At 43.6% G+C, this 15,000-nt stretch overlaps 2 protein-coding genes across 3 annotated transcripts in view; one reads left to right on the top strand and one right to left on the bottom strand.

The window, feature by feature from the left end:
• Window positions 1–15,000, top strand: part of caska (calcium/calmodulin-dependent serine protein kinase a) — a 35,734-nt gene that overhangs the window by 7,532 nt on the left and 13,202 nt on the right. Inside the window, exons 2-13 of one of the 2 annotated variants that reach the window (XM_083907405.1) lie at window positions 1,613–1,725; window positions 1,860–1,965; window positions 3,419–3,496; window positions 3,595–3,667; window positions 9,371–9,473; window positions 9,609–9,784; window positions 10,522–10,644; window positions 11,740–11,823; window positions 11,935–12,034; window positions 12,160–12,177; window positions 12,377–12,498; window positions 14,103–14,180. In XM_083907405.1, coding sequence (XP_083763531.1) covers window positions 1,613–1,725; window positions 1,860–1,965; window positions 3,419–3,496; window positions 3,595–3,667; window positions 9,371–9,473; window positions 9,609–9,784; window positions 10,522–10,644; window positions 11,740–11,823; window positions 11,935–12,034; window positions 12,160–12,177; window positions 12,377–12,498; window positions 14,103–14,180 — 1,174 coding nt within the window. The remainder of the gene's footprint in view (window positions 1–1,612; window positions 1,726–1,859; window positions 1,966–3,418; window positions 3,497–3,594; window positions 3,668–9,370; window positions 9,474–9,608; window positions 9,785–10,521; window positions 10,645–11,739; window positions 11,824–11,934; window positions 12,035–12,159; window positions 12,178–12,376; window positions 12,499–14,102; window positions 14,181–15,000) is intronic. The other variant, XM_083907406.1, reaches the window with a different exon arrangement.
• LOC310941952 (putative G-protein coupled receptor 82) lies at window positions 3,876–6,176 on the bottom strand (the record flags this gene model as incomplete). The annotated part of the gene is made up of 3 exons (XM_083907211.1): window positions 3,876–4,130; window positions 4,231–4,365; window positions 5,370–6,176. 3 exons carry the CDS (start codon window positions 6,174–6,176, stop codon window positions 3,876–3,878), a joined length of 1,197 nt encoding a protein of 398 aa, XP_083763337.1.

Here is a 15,000-nt window from a genome sequence, read left to right as displayed (position 1 = left end):
AGTTTGAGTTGTGGCTCAGGTTAATGATGAGGCTTATTTTTAGTGAATTTAAATGAATACAAGTCTGAACAAGAATAGGTACACAAACGTGTGTGTGTGTGTGTGTGTGTGTGTGTGTGTGTGTGTGTGTGTTTGGCATCATTAAGTTTTATGGACCTGAGCTCGGAGTAAATGGTTGAGCCAATATGCTGACCACTGTGCACTTTCTCTGACACACACACACACACCATGGATGTATTAAGTCTGGATAGGGCTCCGCCCCCTCTGCCTCTGGCCACTCTGGGTACTGCAACAAGAAGCCCAGAGAAAATCTGATTTGAATGAAGTTCACTAAAGTTCATACGTTCACCTTTGTAGAGCAGCAGTGCTTGTTTTCAAACACACACACACACACACACAAACAGACATAAATCCAGGATAATCCTCTGGTTTGTGGTCGACTGTGTGTGTGTGTTTTTATTCCTGTTTCTGTGTCACTGACAGTTGTTTAAATAAAGATCAGTCAAAACAGCGTTACCGTGGAAACCAGAGAGCGTGGATCATTGTGTTCTGGATTATACCTGAGTGAAGACGAGTTTTCATAGACTCTTTGATCTGGTCACGTGACTCCGTGCTCTGGTCACGTGATCAGACGCTGACTGTGCACACTTCAGATTTATTACAGAGGGAAATAAAGCAGCAGCGCTCACTTAGTGAATGAGACGCTAATGAAATGGTTTTCTCTGTGTTCATGATGATGATGTTTCAGCAACATTCAAACCACCAGAACTCATCTTTGTGTTCAGAAAAAGAGAATAAATAAGAAGAATTTCACGTCTTAATTGACTTTAATACTGTGTGTGTGTGTGTGTGGGTACAGTGCCGTCCATCCTCACCCTTCTGACGCTAAGAAGCTTTAGCTTGATCACCATCTGTTCAACATACTGCACACACACACACACACACACACACACACACACACACACACACACACACACACACACACACACACACACACACACTCACTCTCCCACACCAAAGTCCATAGAGAAAACCTCTTCTCTGCAGCTGCAGATGTTTTATTCTCGACTCTCTGGACAAGAACGAGGCTCAAGTGTCTCATAGTCGCACATTAACTTCACTGAAGAAGAAGAAGAAGAAGAAGAAGAGTGGAGGACGAGGGTTTGAGTGGCAGGAAGTGGGCGTGACGAGTTTCAAAGTAAAATCACGGGCTCATTGTGGCGGTGAAGGAGACGCAGCTGCACGGAGCGTCGGCCATTATGGCTCTGAATGAACGTCAGCTGCACTAACGACTGTGAAAGAGCAGGAAGAGGACGAGCAGAGGATGGATCCAAACCCAGGGACGGACCAAAGACTGGCTCCGCCTCCTCGCTCGCGTGTGTGTGTGTGTGTGTGTGTGTGTGTGTGTGTGTGTGTCAGTCAAACGTGGAAATGATGATGTCCTCAAACTAAAACGATTCACTTTGAATGAGTTCTTTGTTTATGGCGCAAAGAAAGTTTGTACGACCGTGTCTCGGATAAATTAAGCCAGAATTAGCCAAGATATCCCGGCTTAATCCCTTAATCCCGAGTTTTGTGTTAATTGTTTTTTGTTGTTGTTGTTGTTGTGCAGAGGTCCCTTCAGTGTGGTGAGACGATGCATCAACAGAGACAGCGGACAGCAGTTTGCTGTCAAAATAGTGGACGTGGCCCAGTTCACCTCCAGTCCAGGTCTCAGCACGGAAGGTGAGGACAGAACCAGGACCAGGACTTTATCATCGTCATATCACACACACACACACACACACACACACACACACACACACACGGAGTCCTTCATTCCTTCACTGTCCCCTTCTCTATTGTGTATGTGTCATCAGATCTGAAGAGGGAGGCCAGTATCTGCCACATGCTCAAACACCCCCACATCGTGGAGCTGCTGGAGACGTACAGCTCTGAGGGAATGCTCTACATGGTCTTTGAGTTGTAAGGATTCTACACACACACACACACACACGGAAATATTTGCATATCTCTTAAGGAATATTTTTAATGAATTTTTGAAAATCATGAAATGATCCATTTGCCCTGATGCACTTTGACAGTGAGCTGAGTTTCTTCAAAAAAACAAAAAGTATCTCGGAATGACTTGAAATTCACCATCATAATAGTCAGTGTCGCCCTGAACAAGGATCTGTTGAAAATATTCAGGAATCTTTTAAGGAATAATTTTAATGAATTTTTGAAAATCTGGAAATTATCCATTTGACAGTGAGCTGAGTTTAAAAAAAAAAAAAAAAAAAGTATCTCGGAATGACTTGAAATTCACCATCATAATAGTCGGCATCGCCCTGAATAAGGATCCGTTAAAAATATTTGCATATCTCTTAAGGAATATTTTTAATGATTTTTTGAAAATCAGGAAATTATCCATTTGCCCTGATACACTTTGACAGTGAGCTGAGTTTCTTCTCGAAAACAAAAAGTATCTCAGAATGACTTGAAATTCACCATCATAATGGTTGGTATCGCCCTGAACAAGGATCCGTTGAAAATATTTGCAAAAATCTTAAGGATTATTTTTAATGAATTTTTGAAAAACAGGACATGGTCCTTTTGCCCTGATACACTTTGACAGTGAGCTGAGTTTCTTCTCAAAAACAAAAAGTATCTTGGAATGACTTGAAATTTATCATCATAATAGTCGGTATCGCCCTGAACAAGGATCAGTTGAAAATATTCGCAAATATCTTAAGGAATATTTGTAATGAATTTTTGAAAATCAGGAAATGATCCATTTGACAGTGAGCTGAGTTTAAAAAAAATAAAAAGTATCTCAGAATGACTTGAAATTGTACACACTAATAGTCGGTATCACCCTGAACAAGAATCTGTTAAAATATTTGCATATCTCTTAAGGAATATTTTTAATGAATATTTGAAAATCATGAAATGATCCATTTGCCCTGATGCACTTTGACAGTGAGATGACTTTCTTCTCGAAAACAAAAAGTATCTCGGAATGACTTGAAATTTACGGTACTAATAGTCGGTATCGTCCTGAACAAGGATCCGTTAAAAATATTTGCATATCTCTTAAGGAATATTTTTAATGAATTTTTGAAAATCAGGAAATGATCCATTTGCCCTGATGCACTTTGACAGTGAGATGAGTTTAAAAAAAAAAAAAAAAAAGTATCTCGGAATTACTTGAATTTTACCATCATAATAGTCGGCATTTCCCAGCTCAAAAGTTGTCGGAAACTTTTTCAGATTCAAAAGAGGCGTGGCCACGGCAGCCATCGGAATTTTGGCGAATTTCGATGAGACTTAATGATAACTTCCTTTTTCACTTGTCACTGAAGTTATAATAAGGACGACCTTTAATGTGATCTGACCTTCTCTCTCTCTCTCTCTCTCTCTCTCTCTCTCTCTCCAGCATGGATGGAGCAGATCTGTGTTTTGAGATCGTTAAAAGAGCAGATGCTGGCTTTGTCTACAGTGAAGCTGTGGCCAGGTAAAGAAAACTGAGACTTCATCATTCTTTATCTTTATTTAAAACAAACAAACATTACATCTGTGTGTGTGTGTGTGTGTGTGTGTGTGTGTCCTCAGTCACTACATGAGACAGATCCTGGAGGCTCTGCGTTATTGCCATGACAACAACGTCATCCACAGAGACGTCAAGGTAGGACGCTGCTGCACGTCTGCCCTCTAGTGGACAGAGTGTAGAACATGAGAAAATGTCTTCACTTCATGTTTTTACTTCTGCTTTTCTGTTTCTACTCTGTGATATACTACTACTACTACTCTGTATATATATATATATACATATATATATATACATGTATATACATATACATGTATATATATATAATATGACCTGCTGAGATGATCTACAGAACACTTCCCTGACTTAAGTCCACTGTAGCCGTCGCCATGGTTCCCTCCGCCTGCTGATCTAACCTCACACCAGCACTTCCTGTAACGACAAAGCGCCGCGCCGGTTTGCCGCCGCCGCCGCCGTTGTTGCCGCGGTAACATCGTAAGAGTTTGAAGGTTTGGTGACGGAAGGTTTTGTCCAGCAGGACGTACATGACGGGGTCAGTGGAGCCTCTGAGCAGAGCCAGGAGAAGCAGACAGTTCTTCACCTGCAGGGCAGACAGACAGGCAGACAGACAGACAGACAGACAGACAGTCACCGGCGTTGTTATGCACCCAAATCTGCTGAGTCAGCACAGCGGCGCTCACCTCCACGAAGACGGACATTGGATGACAGTCGGCGCAGGTGTCGGCGCTCGGCGAGAGCGTCTGCTGACGATGAGCCACGGACATGAAGATGGGTTTGAAGATGTGATACGGCAGCAGACACACAGACAGAATCACCTGAGAGAGAGAAAAACGCTGAGTCATGGTCAGTTTTTGCACACGGACAGAATCACCTGAGAGAGAAGAAGAAAAACGCTGAGTCATGGTCAGTTTTTACACACGGACAGAATCACCTGAGAGAGAAGGGAAAAAAACGCTGAGTCATGGTCAGTTTTTACACACGGACAGAATCACCTGAGAGAGAAGGAAAAAAAACGCTGAGTCATGGTCAGTTTTTACACACGGATAAAAAACGCTTGAGAGAGAGAGAAACGCTGAGTCATGGTCAGTTTTTACACACAGATAAAAAACGCTTGAGAGACAGAAATACGCTGAGTCATGGTCAGTTTTTACACACGGACAGAATCACCTGAGAAAGAAGGAAAAAAACGCTGAGTCATGGTGAGTTTTTACACACGGATAAAAAACGCTTGAGAGACAGAAAAACGCTGAGTCATGGTCAGTTTTTACACACAGACCAAATCACCCGAGAGAGAGAAAAAGGCTGAGTCATGGTCAGTTTTTGCACATGGATAGAATTGCTTGAGAGAAAAACGCTGAATCATGGTCAATTTTTACACATGGACAGAATCACCTGAGAGAGAGAAAAACGCTGAGTCATGGTCAGTTTTTACACATGGACAGAATTGCTTGTGAGAAACGCTGAGTCGTCAGTTCTTACAAACACAGAATCGCCTAAGAGAGAAAAACGCTGAATCATGGTCAGTTTTTACACATGGACAGAATCACCTGAGAGAGAAACGCTGAGTCATGGTCAGTTTTTACACACGGATAGAATTGCTTGAGATAAACGCTGAGTCATGGTCAGTTTTTACACACACACAGAATCACCTGAGAGAGAAACGCTGAGTCATGGTCAGTTTTTACACACGGACAGAATTGCTTGTGAGAAACGCTGAGTCGTCAGTTCTTACAAACACAGAATCGCCTAGGAGAGAAAAAATGCTGAGTCATGGTCAGCTTTGACGTAGTATAGTATAATAAATATTTGTGGGCGTCACCTGGATGACCACGATGTTCCTCAGAACACGACTCAGCAGACTTTTGGAGGTGGTGACGTGCGTGTTGCGGCGTGAGCGTCTGATGTGACTCAGCACCGCCATGTAGGACAGCATCACCAGCAGGTAGCACATGAAGAACATGCTAACGGGCAACGCCACTATCATGGCGCTCACGCTGCCCCCTAGCTCCACCGCAGGGTTATAGCACACCTCCTCGCACCCTCCGCTCGCAGCGCCGCCGCCGCCGCTCTTCGCCTCGTTCACGGAGTAGAAAACCGTCACGGGTACGACGCCTCCCACCGCCACCGCCCACACCGTGGCGCACACCCGGCTGGCGAACGGCGCCTTAGCGAGGCAGGCGAAGAAGGCGCTGGGCAGCAGGGCGGCGCACGCGCTGGGCCTGTCGGCGTGCGTGTGCCGGATGAGCGCGGCGAAGCGGCTGAGCGCCACCCAGGTGAGGATCATGATGCTGATGTAGACGTTGATGTGGAGCACCGGCGTGACGCCGTGCAGCACCAGCTGACAGAGGGCGCCGCCCGGCGTCCACGCCCAGCCGCGGGCGTAGTAGGCGGCGAGGAAGGGCGCGGTGACGGACAGCAGCAGGTTGGACGCGCTCAGGTGGGACAGGTAGACGTGGGTGGGCGAGATGGTGGCGACGCAGCGGAGGAACACCCACAGGGAGACGGCGTTCCCTGGGAGGGCGGTGAGGAAGAGGAGGGCGTACGCCGACGGGAGGAGGAACCGCGTGGTGACGGACGGACAGAGGGACGGAAGAGACGAGGACGCGTTCACGGACGGGAAATCCATTTGCTCTGGAAGAGAAGACGGAGGAAAAATATTATGGTTTTAGTGGTTTAATAGTGCTTTACCAAAGGGGTAAACCACTCACTCTCCCACACCAAAGTCCATAGAGTAAACCAGTGATTTTAACATCACAGAGACACAGGAGTTCACAGGAGTTGTTGATCCACTGCTGCCTCCATCACTAACTTACAATGTCTTATTTTAACCAATTCGGCTTTTAAAATATTTCATTTAGACTTAATTCAGTGACACAAATTGACCACACGAGGCAGCAGTAGACCATCAGCTCCTGTGTCCACCGTGAGCTAAAATCGCTGGTTTTCTCTCTGGGGTTTGGTGTGGGAGAGTGAGCGGTTTACAAACTTCAGTTTCCCGTTGTTAAAGTGAGATAAAGACGTGAAACACGTTCTGAAGACGTCGTGGACTTAAATTGACTTGGATTCAGCAAAGTAAAACCTTTTAGGAAAGTGAAGTTTGTAAACCACTCACTCTCCCGCACCAAAGTCCATAGAGTAAACCAGTGATTTTAACATCACAGAGACACAGGAGTTCACAGGAGTTGTTGATCCACTGCTGCCTCCATCACTAACTTACAATGTCTGATTTTAGTGAATTCAGCTTTTAAAATAATTCATTTAGATTAACCTCAGTGACACAAAGTGACCACACGAGGCAGCAGTAGACCAGCCGCTCCTGTGTCCACCGTGAGCTAAAATCGCTGATTTTCTCTATGGGGTTTGGTGTGGGAGAGTGAGTGGTTTACAAACTTGAGTCAACACTGTCTCACAGTGAGATAAAGACGTTTATTAAGATGTCATAGTCTTAAGTCTCTCAACACACTCTTCAGATTATATATATATATCTATATATACACACACTTCCTGTCCCTCCCTCGCTCACATCATCAACACATTTTGGTGAATTTTCCACTTTTACAAACACTTAATCTGACATCATGCTGTCAGAGGTGAGATTAGATCATGAGCTTGTTTGACTTGTTCAGGAAGTGACCTTCAAACACACTAAAATAACTCCTGCTCACACTTTGTGTCTTTGTTTGTTTACTTTAAAAACATTTTCTTACGACGACTCGGTTTTGTACGAACTTTTCCCGACGACCGTCGTCCGGGGTCCAGTATCTGTTCTGTAACCTTTGACCTCACAGCGACGGTGTCTCTAATCCCTCGGTGTTCACAGAATAAAACGCGATCTCCTCGCCTCTGTGTGAAGACTACGTTTAAACACGCTAATAATCCGTGTTCTCAGCGTCAGACGGTGAAATCACCTGGTTAATCTGAGGACGTTTTCCTCTAAATAAAAAGCAGAGAAACTCACATGTGATGATGATCAGCAGCAGCAGCAGCTCTGACTTCTGTCTCTACTTCCTTTTTCTGTTAATCTGACATCTAATCTGACAGGAGGAAATGCTCATGCTCAGTGGTCAGTGTGTGAGGGATGTGTGCTTGTCCACAAGAGCAACCGACACAAACATCAGTGCTAATCTATTGTAGATGTGCTGTTAATCCACTGTTAATCTACTGTTAAACTACTGTTAAACTACTCCTAATCTACTGTTAATACACTCCTTATCTACTCCAGATCTACTATTAATCTGCTGTTAATCTACTCCTAATCTGATGTAAATATACTCCTACTCCAAATCTACTGTCAATCTACTCCTAATCTACTGTTAATCTACTGTTAATCTACTCCTAATCTACTGTTAATCTACTCCTACTCCAAATCTACTGTTAATCTACTGTTAATCTACTCCTAATCTACTGTTAATCTACTCCTACTCCAAATCTACTGTTAATCTACTGTTAATCTACTCCTAATCTACTGTTAATCTACTCCTACTCCAAATCTACTGTTAATCCACTCCTAATGTACTGATTATCCACTCCTACTCCAAATCTACTGTTAATCTACTGTTAATCCACTCCTAATCTACTGTTTATCCACTCCTACTCCAAATCTACTGTCAATCTACTCCAAATCTACTGTTAATCCACTCCTAATCTACTGTTAATCCACTCCTACTCCAAATCTACTGTTAATCCACTCCTAATCTACTGTTTATCCACTCCTACTCCAAATCTACTGTTAATCTACTGTCAATCTACTCCAAATCTACTGTTAATCCACTCCTAATCTACTGTTAATCCACTCCTACTCCAAATCTACTGTTAATCTACTGTCAATCTACTCCAAATCTACTGTTAATCCACTCCTAATCTACTGTTAATCCACTCCTACTCCAAATCTACTGTTAATCCACTCCTAATCTACTGTTTATCCACTCCTACTCCTAATCTACTGTTAATCTACTGTTAATCTACTCCTAATCTACTGTTAATCTACTCCTACTCCAAATCTACTGTTAATCTACTGTTAATCTACTCCTAATCTACTGTTAATCTACTCCTACTCCAAATCTACTGTTAATCCACTCCTAATCTACTGTTTATCCACTCCTACTCCAAATCTACTGTCAATCTACTCCAAATCTACTGTTAATCCACTCCTAATCTACTGTTAATCCACTCCTACTCCAAATCTACTGTTAATCCACTCCTAATCTACTGTTTATCCACTCCTACTCCAAATCTACTGTTAATCTACTGTCAATCTACTCCAAATCTACTGTTAATCCACTCCTAATCTACTGTTAATCCACTCCTACTCCAAATCTACTGTTAATCTACTGTCAATCTACTCCAAATCTACTGTTAATCCACTCCTACTCCAAATCTACTGTTAATCTACTCCTAATCTACTGTTAATCCACTCCTACTCCAAATCTACTGTTAATCTACTGTTAATCCACTCCTAATCTACTGTTTATCCACTCCTACTCCAAATCTACTGTTAATCTACTGTCAATCTTCTCCAAATCTACTGTTAATCCACTCCTAATCTACTGTTAATCTACTGTTAATCCACTCCTAATCTACTGTTAATCCACTCCTACTCCAAATCTACTGTTAATCGGCTCCTAATCTGCTGTAAAACACCAAACCTTTTGTCCTGTGTGATGTTTGTTATTTATAAAACAGAGAGAGAGTGAGAGTCGCCCAGTTAGCTAAAGAGAAACAAAAAGACAAGAACTCATGAGTCCTCTCGTCCTCTCATCTTCTCGTCCTCTCGTCCTCTTGTCCTCTCATCTTCTCGTCCTCTCGTCCTCTCGTCCTCAGCCTCACTGTGTCCTCCTGGCGTCCAAAGAAAACTCAGCCCCGGTGAAACTGGGTGGTTTTGGAGTGGCGATCCAGCTGGGAGAGTCAGGACTGGTGGCTGGAGGTTTGTCCAATAAACCCACAGATTATCAGTGTCTTGAAGATGATTTACACTGTATTCTGTTAACATTCCAAAGTAAGGCTTTATCTTCCTGTTGTTGTTGTTGTTGTTGACGACTTCTGTGTCTCTGTGGACCAGGTCGTGTGGGGACGCCTCACTTCATGGCTCCAGAGGTGGTGAAGAGAGAGCCGTACGGTAAACCTGTGGATGTGTGGGGCTGTGGAGTCATCCTCTTCATCCTGCTCTCAGGCTGTCTGCCCTTCTACGGCACCAAGGAGAGGCTGTTTGAGGGAGTCTGTAAAGGAAAATACAAGGTGATGATAAGTCTAAACACTCACTCTCCCACACCAAACCCCATAGAGAAAACCAGTGATTTTAGCTCACAGTGGACACAGGAGCTGCTGGTCCTCTGCTGCCTCGTGTGGTCACTTTGTGTCACTGACGTGAATGTGAATGAAGATTTTTCAAAGCCGAATTTTACAAAATCAGACATCTGAAGTTAGTGATGGAGGCAGCAGTGGATCAACAACTCCAGACTACTGTTAATCTACTCCTACTCCAGATCTACTGTTAATCCACTCCTAATCCACTATTAATCTGCTGTTAATCTACTCAAATTCTACTATTAATCTGATGTTAATCCACTCCTAATCCACTATTAATCTGATGTTAATCCACTCCTAATCCACTATTAATCTGCTGTTAATCTTCTCCTAATCTATTTTTAATCTACTCCTAATCAACTGTTAATCTACTCAAATTCTACTATTAATCTGCTGTTAATCTTCTCCTAATCTATTTTTAATCTACTCCTAATCAACTGTTAATCTACTCAAATTCTACTATTAATCTGCTGTTAATCTACTCCTAATCTACTTTTAATCTACTCCAAATCTACTGTTAATCTACTGTTAATCTACTCCTTAAACTTCAGTCTACACAAGGAAAAGTCTGTCTCACAGTGAAGATAAAGACGTGATCATGTGTCGTAGATTTTGTTGCGCTTGTGTTTTGTTAAGTGTCTAAAATGAGTTGTTTTATTTGTGTTTAGATGAATCCTCGTCAGTGGAGTCAGATCTCAGAGAGCGCTAAAGATCTGGTGAGAAGAATGTTGATGCTGGATCCTGCAGAGAGGATCACAGTCTATGAGGCTCTGAACCATCCCTGGCTCAAGGTCTGTGTCACACACACACACACACAGATAGACACACAGACACGCACGCGCACACACACACACACACACACCCACGCACACAAACACGCACACATGCACACAAACACGCACACAGACACGCATACACACACGCACGCACACACACACACGCACACACACATAGACACAGACACACACACACACAAACACGCACACATGCACACATGCACACAAACACGCACACAGACACACACACACATAGACACACACACACACACGCACGTACACACGCACACACGCGCACACACACACACAGACACACATACACACGCACACACACACACGCACGAACACACACGCACACATAGACACACACGCGCACACAGACACAAACAAAGACACATACACACATACACACACACACACACAGACACACATACACACGCACGAACACACACGCACACATAGACACACACGCGCACACAGACACAAACAAAGACACATACACACATACACACACATAGACAGACACACGCACGCACGCACTCACACACGCACGCACGCACACACACACACACACATATACACACACGCACACATACACACACATACACGCATACACACACGCACAAACACACACGCACACATAGACACACACGCGCACACAGACACACACACGCACGTACACACGCACACACACGCACACACACACACACAGACACACATACACACGCACACACACACGCACGAACACACACGCACACATAGACACACACGCGCACACAGACACAAACAAAGACACATACACACATACACACACACATAGACAGACACACACACGCACGCACTCACACACACACACAGACACACGCACGCACGCACACACACGCATGCGCACACACACACACACATATACACACACGCACACATACACACACATACACGCATACACACACACGCGCACACACACACATATACGCGCACGCACGCACACACATAAACGCACACACACACGCACGCACACGCTCACACACATGCACGCACACACATACGCACGCACACACACACACGCACACACACACCAGCGTCTTCACAGTTCATGTGTGTGTGTCTCAGGAGAGAGACAGATACTCCTACAAGATCCACCTGCCTGAGACTGTGGAGCAACTCAGGAAGTTCAACGCACGCAGGAAGCTGAAGGTACACACACACACACACACACACACACACACACACACACACACACACACACACACACGGTATCTGTCGCCGTGTCTGTGTTGACCTTGCACCGCCGCTGTGGTCCTGCAGGGGGCAGTGCTGGCCGCGGTGTCCAGTCACAAGTTCAACTCGTACTACGGCGACCCCCCCGAGGAGCTGCACGACTTCTCCGCTGACCCCTCCTCCTCAGGTGCGTGAGGCTCCGCCCACCGCGACGTCACCTGACCACTGTGTGTGTGTGTGTTTCTGTGACGCTGATGTTTATTTGTGATGATTCAAAATGTTTGTTTTCCGTTAACGCCGCTCACGTGACAGGACTGCTCGCTGCAGAACGTAGGTATCATCTGTGTGTGTGTGTGTGTGTGCGTGTGTGTGTGTGTGTGTGTGTGTGTGTGCGTGCGTGCGTGCGTGCGTGCGATCGTGTGTGTGTGTTATTTAAAGCCAATTAAACCAAATGTTTTTCTAATCCAGATAACTTTGATGTGTGTGTGTGTGTGTGTGTGTGTGTGTGTGTGTGTGTGTGTGTGTTCAGGTGCTGTGTCTCAGGTGTTGGACAGTCTGGAGGAGATCCACGCGCTCACAGACTGCAGTGAGAAGGATCTAGATTTCCTCCACAGTGTTTTCCAGGACCAACATCTGCACACACTGCTGGACGTGAGTGACGCACGCACACACACACACACGCAGACACACGCACGCAGACACACATTCACAAAAAACATTCACAGAATAATCTGTTTACATTCAGAAAATCAAAATAATCTGGCGACGGTCAGTGAAGAGACTGTTATAATACGACAATTTTTACATCACGTAAAAAAGATCATACATTTTACAGCATAATTTACAGTGTATTTACAGCATGTTTTACAGTGTTTACACTGTGTTTTACAGTGTATTTATAGCGTATTTTACACTGTATTTTAGAGTGTATGTGCAGGGTATTTTACACTGTATTTACAGCATATTTTACACTGTATTTACAGGGAATTTTACAGTGTATGTACAGTTAATTTTATAGTGTATTTACAGTGTATTCTACAGTGTATTTACAGTGTATTTTACACTGTATTCAGAGCTTGTTTAATTGTGTTTACACTTTGTTTTACGGTGTATTTATTGCATATTTTACACTTTATTTTACAGTGTATGTACAGTTTATTTTATAGTGTATTTACAGTATATTTTAAAGTGTATTTTACACTGTATTTACGGTTTATTTACAGCATATTTTACACTGTATTTACGGTTATTTGCAGCATATTTTACACTGTATTTACGGTTATTTACAGCATATTTTACACTGTATTTTACACTGTATTTTCGGTTTATTTACAGCATATTTTACAGTGTATTTTACACTGTATTTTCGGTTTATTTACAGCATATTTTACACTGTATTTACGGTTTATTTACAGCATATTTTACAGCATATTTTACACTGTATTTACGGTTATTTACAGCATATTTTACACTGTATTTTACACTGTATTTTCGGTTTATTTACAGCATATTTTACAGTGTATTTACAGTGTGTTTACGCTGTATTTTACAGTGTATTTACAGCGTCTCGCGCCTCCTCTGTTTTTGGGGGGGAGTAACAATGTTTCCACTGTCGGTCCTCGGTGCCTTTCACAACAAGCACTGCGTCCACACACACACACACACACACACACACACACACACACACACACACACACACACACACACACAGAGTGAGCACAGAGTGTGTGTGTGTGTGTGAGTGGATGGACTCGTCTGTCTCTGGACGAACGCTCTGCGTCTCCTGGTGAGTTTGTTTCCTTTAATATGTGACGTTTATAAAAGAAGAGACTCAGCAGATTATTAATCTGTGTTTGTGTGTGTGTGTGTGTGTGTGTGTGTGAGAGAGAGAGAGTTTAGAGTGAGTTAGGTTTTTAATCTGAAGTTTTAATTACAAACCCCGTTTTATGACAGAGACATTTGTCTCTCACTGTCTCCATGTGGACGTTTGTGTGTGTGCTGAGGAATTACCTGGATTCACACTCACAGATTATGTGTGTGTGCGTGCGTGTGTGTGTGTGCACGCGTGTGTGTGCGTGTGTGTGTGTTGCAGCTGCTGTCTTTCTTGGAGTCAAACAGGCTGCAGTTTATTCATCATCACACACACTGAGCTCTGTGTGTGTGTGTGTGTGTGTGTGTGTGGGGGGGGGGGGGTGTGTGTTGTCATGGAAACCAAACAGTGGTCGAGAATAAGACGCCGGTTGTTTTTGTTTCAGCTTTATGATAAAATCAACACCAGGTCGTCGCCGCAGATCAGGAGCCCGAGGAGTGAGGGAGTCCAGAGAGCCAAGGAGGTGAACACACACACACACACACACACACACACACACACACTAACACACTAACACACACCTCCTCTCATGTGGTCACATGACCTCTTCATCTTGTGGTTCATAAAGTTGTTTTCAGTCTCTCCTTCCTGCTTTTCTAGGAGACCTCAGGTGATTTTCTGTAACCTAGTCTGGATTAAACACACTCTGATCGTGGATTAAACACAGTAGTCTGATTGTAGATTATATGCAGTCTGATTGTAGATTAAACGCATTGCGATTGTGGATTAAACACAGTCTGATTGTGGATTAAACACAGTCTGATTGTGGATTAAACGCAGTCTGATTGTGGATTAAACACAGTCTGATTGTGGATTAAACGCAGTCTGATTGTGGATTAAACACAGTCTGATTGTGGATTAAACGCAGTCTGATTGTGGATTAAACACAGTCTGATTGTGGATTAAACGCAGTCCGGTTGTGGATTAAACGCAGTCCGATTGTGGATTAAACGCAGTAGTCTGATTGTAGATTAAACACATTCCGATTGTGGATTAAACGCAGTCTGATTGTGGATTAAACGCAGTCCGGTTGTGGATTAAACGCAGTCCGATTGTGGATTAAACGCAGTAGTCTGATTGTAGATTAAACGCATTCCGATTGTGGATTAAACGCAGTCCGGTTGTGGATTAAACGCAGTAGTCTGATTGTAGATTAAACACAGTCTGATTGTGGATTAAACACAGTCTGATTGTGGATTAAACGCAGTAGTCTGATTGTAGATTAAACACAGTCTGATTGTAGATTAAACACAGTCTGATTGTGGATTAAACGCAGTCCGATT

The sequence above is a fragment of the Microchirus variegatus genome, assembly GCF_963457635.1.
Source record: "Microchirus variegatus genome assembly, chromosome: 20".
In the NCBI taxonomy this organism is placed as follows: Eukaryota; Metazoa; Chordata; class Actinopteri; order Pleuronectiformes; family Soleidae; genus Microchirus; species Microchirus variegatus.
Note: the sequence above shows the minus strand (reverse complement) of the source record. Positions and strands in the feature narration are given on the sequence as shown.